The 19,856-nt window shown below is 47.1% G+C and overlaps 1 protein-coding gene across 3 annotated transcripts in view; it reads left to right on the forward strand.

Moving 5' to 3' along the window:
* The first annotated feature begins 311 nt into the window (after positions 1 to 311).
* AGBL3 (AGBL carboxypeptidase 3) overlaps positions 312 to 19,856 on the forward strand; it is a 47,155-nt gene continuing 27,610 nt past the window's right edge. The window contains exons 1-9 of one of the 3 annotated variants that reach the window (XM_029072790.2): positions 333 to 408; positions 2,154 to 2,266; positions 2,562 to 2,622; positions 6,130 to 6,300; positions 8,183 to 8,290; positions 15,051 to 15,201; positions 17,707 to 18,121; positions 18,344 to 18,486; positions 19,538 to 19,700. In XM_029072790.2, coding sequence (XP_028928623.1) covers positions 399 to 408; positions 2,154 to 2,266; positions 2,562 to 2,622; positions 6,130 to 6,300; positions 8,183 to 8,290; positions 15,051 to 15,201; positions 17,707 to 18,121; positions 18,344 to 18,486; positions 19,538 to 19,700 — 1,335 coding nt within the window. In that variant the 5' untranslated portion in view covers positions 333 to 398. Of the gene's footprint in view, positions 409 to 2,153; positions 2,267 to 2,561; positions 2,623 to 6,129; positions 6,301 to 8,182; positions 8,291 to 15,050; positions 15,202 to 17,706; positions 18,487 to 19,537; positions 19,701 to 19,856 lie in introns of all 3 variants that reach the window. The other 2 variants (XM_029072789.2, XM_029072788.2) reach the window with 2 other exon arrangements.

Consider the following 19,856-nt stretch of genomic DNA (forward strand, 5'->3'; position numbering starts at 1 on the left):
CTCACGGTCACAGGGACAGTAGGTACCGAATCCCCGTTTTCCAGCTGAGGAAACCGAGGCAGAGGGAAACGGTGTGTCTCCCACCGAGGCTCACGGAAGGCAGGTCCCCTGGATCCCGGCTCTCTTTCCTAAGGCAGCCAGGCTACTCCGGGACAGGAACTTAAATCCCTCCGGCCGCTTCCCAGCTGGGGCCGCCCAATGTGCCCCCGAATGTCCGGGGGGCGGGTAAGGGCCGGGCATCCTCGTGGCCCAGGCCCCCCCCCACTCCAGCCCCCGCGGGAGCCCGTTGCCGGGGCGACGCGTGGGGGCGGCTGGAGGAGCCCCTCCCCTCCCCCCAGGGAGGGCCAAGGAGCCCACGGGGCAGCCCGGGGACCGGGAGGGGACAGGTGAGCACTGGGATGGGGACAGGTGAGCCCTGGGATGGGGAGGGGACAGGTGAGCCCCGGGATGGGGGAGGGGGCGGATGAGGAGGGGACAGGTGAGCCCTGGGACAGGGGAGGGGGCGAATGGAGAGGGGACAGGTGAGTCCTGGGATGGGAAGCGGACAGGTGAGCCCCGGGATGGGGAGGAGGCAGGTGAGCCCCGGGATGGGAAGCAGACAGATGAGCCCCGGGATGGGGAGGGGACAGGTGAGGCCCAGGATGGTGAAGGGACAGGTGAGCCCCGGGATGGGGAGGAGGCAGGTGAGCCCCTGGAGGGGGAGGAGGAAGGTGAGTCCTAGGTTGGGGAGGGGACAGGTGAGGCCCGGGAATAAAAATCAACATTTAATTTTAAGGATCAGTGGCACTGTCCTGTATTCCAATCGTACATTGTTATTTACTCTGATTGCATGGGGTGTAAACTATTTTCATATCTGTCTCCTCAGAGTGTAAGCTCCTCGTGGACGGAGGACATACTGTGGGAGTTTGTTGTACTTTCCCCAGCTTTTTGTAGAGTGCACTTCTTCTAGTGGGCGTTGAATAAACACCATTCAATTCACCGGGACGGGGGAGGGGGCGAATGGAGAGGGGGCAGGTAGCCCCTGGGATGGGGAGGGGACAGGTGAGCCCCTGGAGGGGGAGGAGGAAGGTGAGTCCTGGGATGCGGAGGGGACAGGTGAGCCTTGGGATGGGGGAGGGGACGGATGGGGAGGGGATAGGTGAGCCCCGGGAGGGAGAGGAGGCAGGTGAGTGCTGGGATGGGAACCAGACAGATGAGCCCCGGGTTGGGAAGGGGACAGGTGAGGCCCAGGATGGTGAAGGGACAGGTGAGCCCCGGGACGGGGAGGGGACAGGTGAGCCCAGGTATGGGCAGAGGATAGGCGATCCCCAGGATGGGAAGGCGGTCGGGGATCGGGAAGAGGTAAACCTAGGAGGCCGTGGTAGGATCATGGAAACGCCTCGAGGACAGGGATCGTGTCTACCAATTCTATTGTATCGTAGCCTCCCAAACACACTCAGTCCAGTGCTCTGCATGTAATAAGTGCTTAATAAGTACCATGGTTGGGTTGATCGACACCCACGCCAGTGCCTTTTTATCCATTTTGTGTTTCAGTCCACCGGTGGTATTTAGTGAGGGCTCCCATTAGCTTGTCATCCGACTGAGGGGAGGGGTTCGTTATCATTTATCATCAAGTGCCGTCGAGTCGTTTCCGATTCACAGCGACTCCGTGGATATACTTTCTCCAGAACGTCCCGTCCTCCGCCATGATCCTCAACCTTTCTCATTTGAGAACGGTCAGTGACGGAACTGGAGATCTAGAGAAACCAGAACAAGGAATAAGGGGTAGAGAGCTAGGGAAAGCATACACGGAAAGTCAGAGAAAGCATCAAGGGAATGTATAGAGATGGGCCATGGTTTTCACATTTCATAAAAGAGTAGATTGTTGGGAGGGACAGATAAGGTAATATAAATTTTCACGCCAAACTAAAAGTACATTCCTTAAGGATCCTTCCCGATAGCAAAAGAAGTTGGTTAAATGACCTTTAAAAGTACATTTAGAATGACAAACTGCTGAGAAGCACATCCATCCATCCATCAATCAATCAGTGGTATTTACTGAACGCTTCCTGGGGGCAGAGTGCTGTAATAAGTGCAGAGTTGAACTCCATTTTACAAATACGAAGAACTCAGGGAAAGGACTATAAAACCTCAATAAAAACTCTGTTTTATAGTCTGCTGGTGTAAAAAAGATTTCAACTACATGGATTGGAAGAGGTTGACAGAAGATTCAGACAAGGACAAGCAACTCACGAGCCACGTATCCAGTGATGAAGAGGACTACAGAGTATGTCTTCCCTCTATGCATTATTATCATCGTATTCGTTACGTGCTTTACTATGTGTCCAGCACTGTTTTAAGCTCTGGGGTTGGATGCAGTCCCTATCTCACAGCATCATCATCAATCGTATTTAACGAGTGCTCACTGTGTGCAGAGCACTGGATTAAGCACCTGGGAGAGTACAATACGAGTTGGAAGACTCATTCCTTGTCCACTGAGGGGCTCACAGTCTGAGGGAGATCAAGTATTGAATTATTATCATTATTAAATCAAGTATTGAATTGTTCCTTGTTTGTTTTAGTCTAGGGATCCCTTGATGCCATTCGTGGATGAAGATTTCCAGCAGGGTCGATTTTTTCCAGGTTTGCTCACACACTCTTCCTTATTTCCCCTGTTGGTTAAACCAGGTAGAGTTTGGTTTTGTTTTTCTTTCTAGTGGTAGGGGAGGGCGGTTGTGAGAAAATACAGCGGGCCCTCTGAGAAAGTCAACCGTGGGAGGGCACAACCCTAAGCTACAAAAAGATAAGTGGAGGAAGGAGTTTGGTTATTGTTTTATTTTTAATGTTACCCTTCCCTACCTACCACCAAACAGCAATTCAGCAGTTGCGTTCATCAGATTCCAATTTTTATGGCTATTATTGCTGTTATTGTTATTATGGTGTTCGTCTAGCACTTTACTATGCGTCAAGCACTGTTCTGTGTTCTGAGGTAAGCGGGTCAGAGTGCCCTGAACTAAGTGGCTACAAGAGCGTAAAAGTTTCAGTCCACATGATTCATGCCGAAGGACTTTACACATACTAAAAAATGCTTTGATCAGTGGTATTTTTGAGTACTTACTGTGCGCAGGACACTGTACTAAGACCTTAGGACGAGGGTAGGCCTAGAAAGACACTTCCGCAAGTGCAGTGTTGGGGAAGGCGATTTACAAAATGTTTCTTGTGTCGCAATTAAGTGGCAAAATTTAAAGAGGGGTTGCTGCCCTCATTTATATGAAATTTCTGTGTCCTTGAGTCTGGCATTCAATAAATCAGTGTTATTTTTTGAGTACACTGAGCACTGTCCTGAGCGATTGGGAGAGTGATAACGAAAATATTATTAACAGTGGACAGAGAATGTGACTGTTTATCGCTGCATTGAACTCTCCTAAGCATTTAGTACACTGCTCTGCACACAGTAAGCCCTCAATAAATACGATTGAATGAATTATTACGGTACTTGTTAAGCGCTTACTGTGTGCCAAGCACTCTTCTAAGTGCTGCATAGATACAAGTTAATCAGGTTAGACCCAGTCCCTATCCCACATGGGGCTCATGCTCTTAGTCCCCATTTTATGGATGAGGTAACTGAGGCCCAGAGAAGTGAAGTGACTCACCCAAGGTCACACAGCAGACAAGTAGCGGAGCCGGGATTAGAACCCAGGTCCTTCTCACTCCAGTTCCGTGCTCTATCCACTGGGCCATGCTGTTCCTCTAGTACAATACAACAGAGTTGATAGGTGCTATCCCTTGTCCGCAAATAATTTTACAATCTAGAGGGAATTTACAAATCTAGCATTTTGGGCCTGTCTTAATCCAAGCTAGAGACAGTTGAAACTCTCAAAGGAGTTTCCGATTTTTTTTTCCTCTGCCCAGCATGGGTTAAAGACCACGGAAGGCATAGCTGCAGCTTCTCACCTGACAAAGACATTTCTGAGAGCTTTGAAAACACCTCCAGATTATATTTATGCACTCTGGTCTCATCTCCCTTTAATCCGTTTTCTTTTCAATTAAAGGTTATTGGTAGGGTTTTATCTGCCAAATCTGAGTTGGAAACTCAGTGTCAGAAAGATAATACGGTATTCCTTCACCATGTATTTAATATTTCTCTCCGTATTGTTCCATTTATTATTCCAGTTCTAATCTCATCAGCCCCACAAAATCGCTAAGTAAATTGACTTTACTCCCCCATCTGAAATTCTAATCCTCTGTTTTCCAAGTCACAATAAGAGGCATATTGTTTTAACTGTCCCCCTAGGACTTGTGCTTATCTCTTTTCACACAAATTAATTATTAATTAAGCTGAATGGGATCATCCACCAGCTTCCAAGCTGTTTTTTTCCCTTTTAAATGTAATTTTCCTTTAAGTACCTCACTGCCTGGATATTCTCTTTGACGGTGTCCCCCCTCCATCTCTTCTCTCTCCTCTTACCAGACACCTCACTGGGAATTCTTTTTAAAAAATCCTAAAAATTGGCTTCTATTTTCTAAAAAAAAATACACAGATTTTATTTTCCAAAACAAATGGAACCATTTTGTGATATTCTTGGCCTGAATGCCCAATACTCATCAGAGATAATGCTGCCTCTAAAACCCACACTTCACTCCTCTGATTAGTGCCTTGCTCTCATCTTTCACCATCAACACTCTTCCTACCTGAAACTTCCCCCTCTTCTTCCCCCTCTTCACATCAGGCGGGCTCTCCCCATCTTCAAAGCCTTATTAAAATTGCATCTCCTCCAGGAAGCCTTCCCTGATTTAATTGTTAATCTCTCTCCACCTTAGTTCCTTGAATGGTCACCCCCTAAACAGTTAGGTATTCACTCCCTCTCTTATACCCACAGCACACGCATATATATATATATAGATATATATAGGTTATTGGATATATATAGGTTATTGGATATATATAGGTTATATATATCTATATATAGATATATATAGGTTATAATATAAACATATATTTATATTATAGGAAGGTGGAAACTATAATGTATTTTATTGTTTGTCTCCCTTGCTAGACTGTGATAGTAATTGTGGTGTTTGTTAAGTACTTGCTATGTACTGAGGAAGATTCAAGATAAACAGGTCGGACCCAATCCCTGCCCTACAGGAAGCTCACAGTCTAAGGGGGAGGGAGAACAGGAATTTAGTCCCTGTTTTGCAGATAAAGAATCTGAGGGATAGATATATTAGATAATAATAATAATGGTGGTATTTGTTAAGCACGTACTATGTGCAAAGCACTGCTCTAAGCGCTGGGGGAATACAAGGGGATCAGGTTGTCCCATGTGGGGCTCACGGTTTTAATCTCCATTTTACAGATGAGGTCACTGAGGCACAGAGAAGTGAAGTGTCTTGCGCAAAGTCACACAGCTGGCAAGCAGCAGAGCTGGGATTAGAACCCATGCCCTCTGACTCCCAAGCCCGGGCTCTTTCCACTGAGCCTAACTGCTTCTCTAATAATAATTATGGTATTTAAGCGCTTACTCTGTGCCAGGCACTGTACTAAGCGCTGGGGTAGATACAAGCAAATTGGGTTGGACACAGTCCCTGTCCCATATGGGGCTCACAGTCTCAATCCCCATTTTAGAGATGAGGTAACTGAGGCTTCGAGAAGTAAAGTGACTTTCCCGTGGTCAAACAGCACAAAGGGGCAGAGCCAGGATTAGAATCCATGACCTTCTGAGTCCAAGGCCCATGCTTCATCCACTGCGCCACGCCGTTTCTCACCCTCACCCTCACCCCTTTACCCACACAAGGTCACCTGGACAGCAATAGATGTGGAGAGGAAAAGGAGGAGCGTGGGAAGGAGGAATGATGGAAAATCCAGAAATGCAACATCAATCAGATGCACCTGCTGACACCAGAGTTCCCAGGACTGGCTCAGATCATCATCATCATTGACTGACTGAGTGATTGATCATTAATAGTATTTATTGGGCGCTTTCTGTCTGCAGAGCAGTGTATTAAGAGCTTGGGAGAGTATAATGCAACAGAGTTGGTAGACACGTTCCCTCGGATGTAGGACTGGTGAAATGCGACTCCCTAAACTGAATGTGAATTTAATTTGCCATTTTCCACCGATCTCCGCCTGGATTTTCCTTCCTGCAGACTCCATTTCCGATCACTTCTTCACCCGGGCCACCCAGATTCTGTTGGAGTATCAGCTGGAGCAGTGGGTCCCCCATCTCTGGGAACCCACTGACCTATTCGGAGGCCTATTGGGAGTCACAAGATGGCCGTACCACTGTGATGTCATCGAGGAGAAAGTCTCGCACATAGGTACGTCCTCCAAAAATGCTCTTAGAACTAGAGATAACTGGGAATTTACCTTGCTACGATTAGCTCTACTCAGGTGCTGCCTTCATGGATTTAAGGTTTCGGATGGGGTTATTATGAATAATAATAATAATTGCGGTATTTGTTAAGTGCTTACAACGTGCCAAGCACTGTTATAATCACTACGGTAGATTCAAGTCAGATTCAGAGACATAGTCTCTGTCCCACATGGGGCTCACGATCTTAATCCCCATTTTATAGATGATTAACTGAGGCACAGAGAAGTGAAGTGACTTGTCCAAGGTAACACAGAAGACATGTGGCAGAGCTGGGATTAGAACCCACATCCTCTGATGCCCGGGCCCTTTCCACTAAGCCACGCTGGTTGTGACCCCTACCTTTGAATAGGAGCCCTTGCCTGTTAAATGGGCGCCTGGATGAATAGCCTGACAGACCTGCGCTAGCTTATTCCCTCTCCCTTCTGTGGATTTCTATCTTTTAAACACTTGATATTCACCCCACTCTCAGCCCCACAGCACTTAGGTACATATCTATAATTTATTTTAATGTCTGTCCACAGTGTAAACTCACTGTGGTCGGGAACAAGTCTACCAGCTCTTAAATTCTACTCTCCCAAGCGCTTAGTACAGCGCACAGTAAATGCTCAAGAAATATGATTGATTGATTGATTCCCAGAGGAAGCCCTGGAATCCCCAGAAAGGTTGTCACTTGCTCATTCAGTCCTGGAGGCAGCAACCCACCGTTTGGGCTTTGATATCCAGGACGAAAGAATATCTGGATGCTCCATTTTGGAGAAGTCTGAGCCGTGATCTCTTAATTTACAGAGTGACTGTTGTTGATATTGCCATCTAAAACTCCGAGGATGTTATCCCTGAATACGTGGAGATCTTTCTGCAAGCCATAGAAACCAGATTTTCCACAGACAGATTCCATCCTCTCTCAACTTCACCACCAGGAGAAATGAAGTAACAGGGGAAATCACCAGAGAACGTCCGCTTTTTTTTTATGGTTCAGTACACAAATCACTCCTTTTGCCAAATTGAGCACTTAAGAACTTATTTCCCTCTTCCTTAACACTTGTGAAAATGTATCTACTGTATTTGTTTTCTGACCTCACTCTAGCTGTAAATATTTTTCTACTTGTCTCCCCCCTCAGAGTGCAAACTTCTGGGGGTCAGGGAATTTGTCACGTAATTGTCTCCAACCTTCTAGTAAATCACAGTGTATCAATGGAATGCTCAAAATCAATCAATCAATGGTATTTATTGAGTGCTTACTGTGTGCAGAACACTATTTTTCTAAGCATTTGGGAGAGTACAATTCATCGAAGTTTGTAGATACACTCCCTGCTCACAACAAGCTTTCAGTCTAGAGGATGATCAAAAAAAATCTACCTCTTCTACAACAAATAAAAATCCAAATTAAAATAATCACACAGACACGTCCGGAGGGTTCGGATAAATTATGTGAACTGCCAATACCAACATTTTGTTTCTAGAAGATCCATCTTCCAAAATTCCCAAGAAAGCAGCATGGCCTAGTGGATCGAGTACAGCCCTGAGAACCAGAAGGACCTGGGTTCTAATCCCAGATCTGCCCTTGTCTGCTGTGTGACCTTGGGCAAGTCACTTCATTTCTCTGGGCCTCAGTCACCTTATCTTGCAAAATGGGGATTCAGACTGTGAGCCCCACGTGGGACATGGACCGTGCCCAACCTGATTAGCTTGTATCTACCCCAGTGCTCAGTAGAGTGCTTGGCCCATAGTCCAGCACTTCACAGACACCAAAGAGAGAGAGAGAAAAGAGAACTTTGTTTCTCCAGGTTGATCTCATTTCACTTCCACTGTACCTTTTTCTTTGACAGATTGGACCCCTCCTCAACCTGAACCCACATATATCCAAACGGGTCTGGAAAAGGAGCCTCTTTATTCAGACACCAAGGAAAAAACTGTGGTCTATCTAGCAGATGATGGTAAGCATGGATTAAGCAGTTGACGTTAGTAACCGATCATCTCTGTTTTGCAATTTAAAGCGGCGAGTGCCCGAATTAATCACCAGACTGGTAAAGGCTGTTCCCTAACTATGCGGGGTTTTTTAGAACTGGAGGGTCATTTCACGGCCTTCATTTTTCAGACGAGGAAACTAGAGCCCAGGGAAGTGACTTGGTGATTAGCCTTGGATGACTCATCTAGGGACAGAATCAGGATAAACTGTGGTATTAAAGAAGCAGTATGGCTCGTGGATAGAGCACAGGTCTGAGAGTCAGAGGACCTGGTTCTAATCCCAGCTCTGCCACTTGTCAGCTGTGAGACTTTGGGCAAGTCACTTCACTTCTCTGTGACTCCGTTCCCTCAACTGGAAAATGGGGATTCAATACCTGTCATTCATTCATTCATTCAATAGTATTTATTGAGCACTTACTATGTGCACAGCACAGTACTAAGCGCTTGGAATGTACAAATCGGTAACAGATAGAGACGGTCCCTGCCCTCTGACGGGCTCACGGTCTAAGCGGGGGAGACAGACAAGAACAATAGCAATAAATAGAATCAAGGGGATGAACATCTCATTAAAAAAATAGCAAATACCTGTCCTCCCTCCTATGGAGTCTGTCAGCACCTTGTGGGACCTGCTTATCCAGTATCTACTCCAATACCTATTCCAGTGCTTGGCACATAATAAGTGCTTAACAAATACCATAATTACCATCATTATTATTATTATTAGTCTTGGTTAAATGCTTACTATGGGGAAATACAGGATAATCTGATCAGCCATAGTTCCTTTTCCAATTGAGGCTCACGATTTAAGGGAGTGGAGAACAGGGTTTAATCCCCATTTTATAAATGAGGACACTGGGTCACAGAGAAGTGAAGTCCCCCAGCTGGTAAGTGGCAGAGCTGGGATCAGAACCCAGGTCTCCTGGTTCCCAGGCCTCTCTTCTTTCCACTAAGCCATGTTGCTTCTCGCTTGTCCTGAATTGCCCTTCTGCCCTTGAGACAGGCGACCAACATTAGAAACACCTCAAAGTGAGATTTCGAGAATGTAAATTTAGAAATCTCTAAATTTAGAGATTCTAAAGGTATGAGGAAACCTGACACTGGAATGAAAGCTTGAAAGGTAATTAATCTCTTACAAGTGATGACTTTATTTTTTCTACATGGAGATATAGGGAAGCGCAGAAATCATTTTTCATCCAAACAAAATACGATAGGAAAGATGAGGAAGAAGATACTATCAATCAATCAACCAATGGTATTTGTTGAGCATTTACTGCGTGCAGAGCACTGAACTAAGCCCTTGGGAGAGCACAATACAATAGAGTTGTTACTACAGAAAGACTTTCAGGATCTGTAAATTTTCATATCCAAAAAAATCCTTAAAACCGTCAACTCCTGTGAGCAGTGTGGTTCAGTGGAAAGAGCCCGGGCTTGGGAGTCAGAGGTCATGGGTTTGAATACCGGCTCTGCCACCTGTCATCTGTGTGACTGTGGGCAAGTCACTTCACTTCTCTGTGCCTCAGTTACCTCATCTGTAAAATGGGGATTAAGACTGTGAGCCTCACGTGGGACGACCTGATTACCCTGTATCTACCTCAGAGCTTAGAACGGTGCTCTGCACATAGTAAGCGCTTAACGAATATCAATATTATTATTATTATTCTCCGGTAGTGTTGATCCCAGAGGCAAGAGCTGGTTGCTAGGGAAGGGTATGTATCTTTAAAGCCCCCTCCTCCTCTCCATCCCACCCCCACACACAATCACTCAATCACTCACTCACACATAAAAAACCCCTCCCACTTATCTTTTCCAGTATTTGCCTTCCTAAATGTTGATTAAACATGCTGTCAATCAGTCAATCAATCAGTGGTATTTATTGAGCAGTGTGTGTTCTTTGTCTTCCCGTGAAAATACCAACCAAAACCTATCCCTGTTCCTATGTTTAGAAGAAAGACCCTGTCCAGAATAATTATTGTTGTATTTAGTTAAGTGTTTACTATGTGCCCAGCACTAAGCTCTGGGGGGTGATAAGCAAGCACGGTGGCCTATTAGATAGAGCACGGGTCTCGGAGTCAGAAGGACCTGGGTTCTAATCCCGGGCCACCATTTGCTGCGTGATGCTGGGCAAGTCATTTAACTTCTCTGTGCCTCAGTTACTTCTTCTATAAAATGGGGATTAAGGCGGTGAGCCCCTTTGTGGGACGGGCACTCTGTCCAACCCAATTGGCTCACATGAGACCCAGCTCTTGGTAGAGTGCCTGGCATGTAGTAAGCACCTAACAAATACCACAATTATTCTTATTATTAATCAGGTCAGATGAGGTCCCTATCCCACATGGAGCGCAGAGTCGAAGTAGGAAGGAGAATGGATATTGCATCCCTATTCATTGTGGGTAGGGGATGTGTCTGTTTCTTGTAGTATTATACTCTCCCAAGCGCTGAGAATAGTGCTCGGCACACAGTAGGTGCTCAATAAGTAAATTTTGCAGATGAGGAACAGAGGCACGGAAAAGTGAAGTGACTTGCCTGAGGCCATTCGGCAGACGAGATAAGAGAAGTAGCATGGACTGGTGGATAGAGCATGGGCCTGGGAGTTAAAAGGACCTGGGTTCTAATCCCGGCTCCTCCACTTGTCTGCCGTGCGCTGCTGGGCCAGTCACTTCACTTCTCTGTGCCTCAGTTACTTCAACTGTAAAATGGGGGCGAAGACTGTGAGCCCCACGTGGGACAACCCGATTAACCTTGTATCTAACCCAGCATTTAGAAGAGTGCTTGGCACATAGGAAGTGCTTAACAAATACCACAATTATTATTATCATTATTAACTGGCAGATCCCCGGACCCCCAAGCCCAAGCTCTTTCTTAGGCCACGCCGCTTCTCTCGAATTACGAGTGAAAAGCCATTAAGGGGGCTATTTTCTAGGCATCTGAAACGTGCGTTCTGTTCAGCAGTGTTCTGATCATTGTGCTGGCCCCAGGGAGGTTGGAGGGAGAAGGAGGAGGCAGGCGTGGCCCTTGCCAAAACAGCTAGGCCTGCAGAAGACTTCACTTGCCCTAGCAGTTAGGGTAAGGGCAGATGGCAAAAATGAGAATGAAGGTATAGGTCTGTTGGTCACAGATGAAGGAAAGGGGCAGAAAGCAGAGCCAGGTAACAACGACCAAGCAGTGGGCCAGAGCCCAAAGCCCCAGCCAAGCACCTCGTTATCATTCATTCATTCAATCGTATTTATTGAGTGCTTACAGTGTGCAGAACACCGTACTAAGTGCTCGGGAAAGTACAATAGAGTAATAGAGACAATCCCTGCCCACAGTGAGCTCACAGTCTAGAGGGACCAGTGACCAGTCCATCAGTCAATCATATTTATTGAGCACTTAATGTATGCAGAGCACTTTACTAGTGCTTGGGAGAGTATAATACAATATACGCACACATTCCCTGCCCATAACGAGCTAACAATCTAGAGGGGAAGACAGATATTAATACAAATAAATAAACAACAGATAGATACATAAGTGCTGGGGGTGGGGGCGTTGCGTGAATAAAGGGACCGAATTAGGACAACCCAGAAGGAAGTGGACGAAAAGAAAATGAGGGCTTAGTCGGGGAAGACTTTGAAGGTGGGGAGAGTAACTGCCTGTCGGATGTGACTCATCTCTCTCATTCAAACCCACATATTCAACCTGTCACCTGTCCGTTCAACCTTCACAACATGGCTAAAATCCACCCTTTCCTCCCCATCCAAACTGACGCCACATTGATCCAAGCATTTATCATATAGTTATAATAACAACGGTGGAACTTGTTAAGCGCTCACTATGTGTCAAACACTTTCTAAGAGCTGGGGTAGAGACAAGCTAATCAGGTTGGACACAGCCCCTGCCCCACCTGGGGCTCGCACTCTTAATCCCCATTTTACAGATGAGGTAACTGAGGCCCAGAGAAGTGAAGTGGCTTGCCCAAGGTCACACAGCAGACGAGTGGTGGAGCTGGGTTTAGAACCCTGGTCCTTCTCACTCCCAGCACATTATCCGCTAAGCCCCGCTGCTCCATCAATATACCAACTTCACTGGTGGATCATCCTCCTCGCTCCTGACCTCCCATCTCTCCCCACTCCAGGCCATACTTCACTCTGCTGCTCCAAACATTCTCAGAAAATATCCAGTCCATATCTCTCCACTCCTCAAGGGTCTCCAGTAATAATAATGTTGGTATTTGTTAAGCGCTTACTATGTGCGGAGCACTGTTCTAAGCGCTGGAGTAGTTGCCTATCTACCTTCACATCAAATAGAAATTCCTTACCATTAGCTTTAAAGCGTTCAATCACCTTACCTCCTATCTTTTCTTGCTGATTTCCTCCTACTACCCAGCCCACACACTTTGCCCCTCTAATGCCAACATACTCACCGTACCTTGATCTCATCTATCTCACCATCAATCCCTCCCCCGCCTCTTACCTCTGACCAGGACCTCCTTCCCCCTCCAAATATTGCAGACACCACTCTCCCCAGCTTGAAAGCCTTATTAAAATCGCATCTCCTAGCCCTCATTTCCCTGACTCCGTCTCCTTCTCCTCGGCACTTGCTTCGTTGCCCTTTTTAAGCACTTGATATTCACCCCACCTTCAGCCCACGGTGTTTATGAGCACAGCTGTAATCTTTTTTAAGGTCTGTCTTCCCCTCTAGACTTCAAACAACTTTTGGGTAGGGAATGGGTCTACTAACTCTATTGTATTTTACTCTCCTAAGCTATTGTATTTTACTCTTCTCTGCACAGAGTAAGCACTAAATAAATACCATTGATTATGTCTACCAACTCTACTGGAATGTACTCTCCCAAGCGTTTAGCGTAGTGCTCTGCACGAAATAAGCACTCGATCAATATCCCCGACTGATTGATCGCCTGGCATCTTCTCCCTGAATGCCTTTCAAAACTCACTGGCATCCCTCCCTCCCAAAATAGGCACGATGACCAGTGTTCACACACTGGTTTTTCTCAGGTAGATAAAGTCAGGATGAAATTGGACAGAGACTCAATATTTCACTCGTGAGAACTGGAATTTCACATAGAAGCTATTCAGAAAAAAAAAAGTATGGTCATGTAAGTATCAGCAGCGATTGTCACTGTCTAAAACTTCTGCACGGGGGTTATGGCTTCCTGGTTACATTCGATTGCAGTGTGCTAACACTCTTCAGAGAACTTACTGCTGAAGTTGAGAAAAAGGGAAGTTATGAAATTAAAGGGTAAAAATTATTGTGAACTAAGCACTTCTGACCAGCTGCTCAACTAAAGAATGTCATTTTATTTATGTAAAGCACCTCACGTGACTTCTCACTGGATTTCAATTACAGTCCGATAAAACTCCTCTTATACATATCCTAGAGACCAGGAAAAAGAGTGTCACAAATAGCAAGAAAATCTAAATCGTGGGAAATAAAATTTCACTACCGGCAAGGGCTGACAGCTCAGGAGTTGCAGGAGAGAGTGAGCAGAGGGGAAAAAAGAAAAGAAGGTCACCTCTCCATTTTCCTTTAGACAATCATTGCTCCTAAATCTTAGGCTCTTCCCAAGACTAATAATGATAAACTGTGGTATTTGTAAAGTGTCTGTTTAGCAGAGCCAAGCACTAAAGTAGGTGCAAAATAAGCAGATCTGACAAGGAGCTTGCAGTCTAAGGAGTTGGGAGAGTAGGAATCATCCCCATTTTACAGATGAGGAAAATGAGGCACGGAGCAGTTTAAATGACATGCCCGGTGTCACCCAGCAGGCAAGTGGAGGAGCCGGAATTAGAACCCAGGTCCCTGTCTCCCGGGCCCAGGGTCTTCCCACTAGGCATTGCTCTTTCCTCCTCAGGACTGAGAAAGAGACCAGTTCATCCCTCTCTACCTCTTGGCTTCCCCATTTCAGTCCTGTGAAGAGCTCAAGATCTGGGACCGGAGATTTCTGAAGAGAAACTTGTCCTTTCCATCCTCTTCATCTCCTCCTTCCAGTTACTCCTCGCTCCTGCTTCCTGGCAATTGTCTGGCTTCCCCACCCCACCTTTCTCCGCCTCTTCATCCCTCTCGAAACTTGGCAAACACAAATTGTATCACAAGAGTAATAATAATAACTACGGCATTTGTTAAGCGCTTACTATGTGTCAAGCGCTGTTCTAAGCACTGGGGTAGGCTATCAGGTCGGACACAGTCCCTTATCCCACATCTAGGTAGGAGAGAGTAGAACTGAATCCCATTTTATAGGTGAGGGAACTGAAGCACAGAGAAGTAAAGCGACTTGCCCAAGGTCATACAGCAGAGAAGCAGCGTGGCTCAGTGGAAAGAGCACGGGCTTGGGAGTCAGAGGTCATGAGTTCGAATCCCGGCTCTGCCACTTGTCAGCTGTGTGACTGTGGACGAGTCACTTAACTTCCCTGTGCCTCAGTTACCTCATCTGTAAAATGGGGATTAACTGTGAGCCTCACGTGGGACAACCCGATTACCCTGTATCTACCCCAGCGCTTAGAACAGTGCTCGGCACATAGTAAGCGCTTAACAAATACCAACGTTATTATCATTATTAGATAAGTGGCAGGGCTGCGATTAGAACCCAGATCTTCTGACTCCAGGCCTGCACTCTTTCCCTTAGGCCAGCCTGTTTCTCCACCACAAGAGTACTACAAACCTCCACGGGATTCAAACCAATTTTGTCCCATCCAGATGTCCTAACCTGGCTGTCATTTCTGCTTTTCCCACCAGCTAATAAAGAGTCCTGTTTTGTGTATTCTCAAATAGGGGGCAGACGTAACCCCCTGAAGAAATCTGTCTTGCCGCCACTGGACAACTGGGATAATACTCTGGTGTTTGAAGCCCGATTTGAGAGTGGAAATCTGCAGAAGGTGGTCAAAGTGTACGTCTCCCATTTCTGTCTTTGTAGGGCTAGCTCGCTAGCTGCCTGGGTTCTAATCCCAGTTCCGCCACCTAACGGCCGTGTGACCTTGGGTGAGTCACTTCCCTTCCTCTGTGCCTCAGTTACCTCATCTGTAAAATGGGGATAAGGCCTCTGCGCCCCATGCAGGGACTGTGTCCAACCCGATTTGCTTGTATCCACCCCGGCACTCAGTACAGTGTGTGACACATAGTAAGTGCTCAACAAATATGGCTATTATTATTATTACCACCGTTATTATTATTCTTGAGTGCGCAACCCTGCCTATCTGACAGACCTGTTCTACCTGGGCCCGCTCTGGTTTCTGAGTTGGGGTCTCCTGTTACTCGTGTTTCCATTCGATTGTAAGCTTGAGAACTGAGAAGCTCCGTCGCCTAGTGGACAGAGCCCGGGCCTGGGAGCCAGAAGGACCCGGGTTCTAATTCCGGCTCTGCCACTTGTCTGATGTGTGACCTTGGGCCAGTCACTTTACTTCTCTGTGCCTCATTTACCTCATCTATGAAGCGGGGCCCCCCTATGGGGCCAGGACTGTGTCTAATAATAATAATGGTGGTATTTGTTAAGCGCTTACCATGTGCCGAGCACTGTTCTAAGCGCTGGGGGGATACAAGGTGATCAGGTTGTCCCACGTGGGGCTCACAGTCTTCATCCCCGTTTTACAGATGAGGGAACTGAGGCACAGAGAAGTGAAGTGACTTGCCCAAAGTCACACAGCTGACAAGCGGCAGGGCTGGGATACGAATCCACCACCTCTGACTCCCAAGCCCGGGCTCTTTCCACTGAGCCACGCTGCTTCTCAGCCGCGCTGCTTCTCAACCTGTGTCTAACCTGATTAGTTTGTCTCTACCCCAGTGTTTAGTACAGTGTTTGGCACATTGTAAGCCCTTAACCAGTACAGTTTTAAAAAGCTCCTTGTGAGCAGGGATTGATTGTGTCACCATCTGTCAAGCTCTGAGTCCAGTACTCTGCACAAATACCTCCTTACATACAATATATGGAAAGTTCCTTCTAATGTTTTTTTTTAAAAACTAAATTTTACTTAAATAAAGGCAAATGTAGCAGAAAACATCTGAATATGTACACAAACTGATATGGGCAAGATATGGTAGGCAGTTTTGCAATAAATGTAATTATGCTTATGAGAAGCAACCTTTAATACATTCAGTATATCTTTATATATGTTTACACAACCCGCCTGCTTTCCCACTTTGTCCATCCATGGTAGTAAAAATAGTTTGCCATCCAAATTGGTCATATCAATTTATGAGCCTAGGAATAATGTTGGTATTTGTTAAGCGCTTACTATGTGCCGAGCACCGTTCTAAGCGCTGGGGTAGACACAGAGGAATCAGGATGTCCCACGGGGGGCTCACAGTCTTAATCCCCATTTTACAGATGAGGTAACTGAGGCACAGAGAAGTTAAGTGACTTGCCCACAGTCACACAGCTGACAAGTGGCAGAGCTGGGATTCAAACTCATGACCTCTGACTCCAAAGCCCGTGCTCTTTCCACTGAGCCACGCTGAACTTCTGTTGACTTTTACATTTTAGAAATGGATAGTCCTTTTTCAATTTCCTACAGCCCTAAATGAAGGCAGGGTAGAAATGAATAAACCAGAAGAAAATAATTTCTGCAGAGATGAGCACAGCTGGAAAGACATTTCGATGCCCAGCATTTTTTTTTTATCTTAGTTATTTCCTGGGGAATATCTGGTTTTCCCAGATCCTCGGTTTTCGCCCGTCTTCTTGCTGGATCGTCTTAAAGCACGAGGAATTTCCAAGGTGATCTCAAGATCGTACAGATTTGAATGTAGGAGCTTCCAATTGTCTGTAGTTACCGCTATAGAACACCGTCTTCTAAGTAAGCGGCACTTCAGCGACACCGTCTGAGTTAACACTTCTCCTGGAGGGAGCTACTGCTTCGGTCAGTCGATCAGTCGTATTTACCGAGCACTTACTGTGCGCGGAGCACTGCGCCAAGCTCTTGGGAGAGTACAATGTAACGGACACAACCTCTGCCCACAACAAGCTTACAGTCAAGAGGGAGAGACAGACATTAATATGAATAAATTATAACTATGTGCATAAGCGCTGTGTTGCCGAGAGAGGGGATGAATAAAGGAAGCAAGTCAGGGTGATGCCGGAGGGAGCGGAAGAGAAGGAAAAGAGGGCTCAGTCGGGGAAGGCTTCTTGGAGGAGATACGTCTTCAATAAGGCTTCGAAGGAGGGGAGAGCGTCTGCGGGATATGATGAGGGAGGGTGTCCCAGGTCAGAGGCGGGAGGTGGGCGAGAGGTCGACTGCATGACAGACGAGCTCGAGGTAGGGTGAGTAGGTTGGCGTTAGAGGAGCGAGGTGCGTGGGCCGGTAGGAGAGCAGTGAGGTGAGGCAGGAGAAGGCAAGGTGTTTGTCTCCAGATCACTTCCCGTGATTAACGTGAGCTGCGTTTGCCTTCCTTCCGCCACCAGCGGCGAATATGAATACCAGTTGACCATGCGCAGTGACCTTTTCACCAATAGGCACACCCAGTGGTACTACTTCCAGGTCACCAACACCCAGGCCGGAACGCCCTACCGCTTCACCATCGTCAACTTCGCCAAGCCGGCCAGCCTGTACGGTCGAGGCATGCGCCCACTGTTCTACTCGGAAAAAGAGGCCGAGGCCCACCATATAGGCTGGAAGAGAACCGGGGACCAAATAAAGTATTACAGGAACAACCTGGGGCAAGACGGACGCCGGTTCTTCTCCCTGACGTGGACGTTCCAGTTCCCCCACAGCAAAGACACCTGCTACTTTGCTCACTGTTACCCGTACACTTACGCCAACCTACAGGACTACCTCGCGGTCATCTGCAATGACCCGGTGAAGTCGAAGTTCTGCAAGGTGGGTGTCTTATGCCACTCCCTTGCCAGGAACATGGTGTACGTTTTAACCATCACCACTCCTTCGCGGGACTCGGGGCCAAGAAAGCGCAAAGCGGTGATTCTGACCGCAAGGGTGCATCCGGGGGAAAGCAACAGCTCTTGGATAATGAAAGGCTTCCTGGATTATATCCTGGGAGAATCAAGCGATGCCCAGCTCCTCCGGGACACTTTTGTCTTCAAGGTGATTCCCATGTTGAACCCAGACGGCGTGATTGTGGGAAATTATCGCTGCTCCTTAACCGGACGGGATTTAAACCGGAACTACAAATCGATCCTGAAGGAACTGTTCCCTTCTATATGGCACACCCGGAACATGATCCGTAGGTAAGATCCCCTCAGATGACTGCCTCGGTGACTTACCGAGTCTCTCTCTCCCTCCCTTCTTCCTCTGCCCTCTCCTTTCCTCCTTCCCTTCCTCCCCGGCCCTCATTATTCTTCCTGCCAGTAGAGAGACAGCCCCGTAAGCCCCGGAAGCCATGATTTGATGACTTACCCCCGACCCTGAAACAATGAAATAATTCAGTGAGACACCCGTGGCCTTAATCCCTTGCCACTAGACATACGACTGGGGCCTTACTCTGGAGCAGGAGGAGAACCCGGCCACGAGCTCTCGGAACTCTGTTTTGAGGGAGGGGCTGCGGTCCTGGTCCTCGCGCTTTTCCCTGGATCCATGGAGGAGGTTGTGGGAATTCTCGGAGAGGTTCCTGCAGTTTCCCCCTTCAGAATGTGAGTTTCTTGTCAAACAGAAACTCCTCACGATTGGCTTTAAAGCACTCAATCGTCTTGCCCCTTCCTACCTCACCTCGCTGCTCTCTTACGAAACCCAGACGGAACACTTTGCTCCTCTGCTGCTAACCTCACTGTACCTCGATCCCGTCTGTCTCGCCACCGACCTCTTGCCCACATCCTTCCTCTGGCCTGCAACGCCCTCCCTCCTCATGTCCGACAGACAATTACTCTCCCCCACTTCAAAGCCGTACTGACGGCGCATCTCCTCCGAAAGGCCTTCCCTGACTAAGCCCTCCTTTTCCTTTTCTTCAGCTCCCTTCTGCGTCACCCTTGCTCCCTTTATTCATCTCCCCTCCCGGTCCCACAGCACTTAGGTACAATCCATAATTTCTTTATTTATAGTAATGTCTGTCTCCCCCGCTAGACTGTGAGCTCACTGTGGGCAGGGAATGTCTTGTTATATGTTAAATTGTACTCTCCCAAGTGCTTAGTACAGTGCTCCGCACACAGGAAGCGCTCACTAAATACCGTGATTCCCCCATTCCCCTTACTGAGGAAGCTGAGAGGTCATCCCACCCCATCCCGAGCAGGGAACGCAGGGGACTCAAGGCTGATTGGAACAATCTGTACTTCTCCCTTTCGGTAGAGTGATGGCAGAGAGGGAAGTTCTCCTGTATTGTGACTTTCACGGCCACAGTAGGAAAGAGAATATCTTCATGTACGGCTGTGAGGGTAACAGACGAGCCAGAGGGTTTGGCTTGCAACCCCGCATCTTTCCACTCATGATGAGCAAGAACTGTCCAGATAAAGTAAGTGTCTTCCTGACTTAAACTTTTCATCTACAGAACTGGGAGGGCTGAACGGGTGGTCCGAGGAGTGGCTTGTTTTAATGGTATTTGTTAAGCGCTTATTATGTGCCGGGCACTGTACTAAGCGCTGGGATAGATTCAAGTTAATTGGGTTGG

This window comes from Ornithorhynchus anatinus, chromosome 10, assembly GCF_004115215.2.
Source record: "Ornithorhynchus anatinus isolate Pmale09 chromosome 10, mOrnAna1.pri.v4, whole genome shotgun sequence".
Lineage (NCBI taxonomy): Eukaryota > Metazoa > Chordata > Mammalia > Monotremata > Ornithorhynchidae > Ornithorhynchus > Ornithorhynchus anatinus.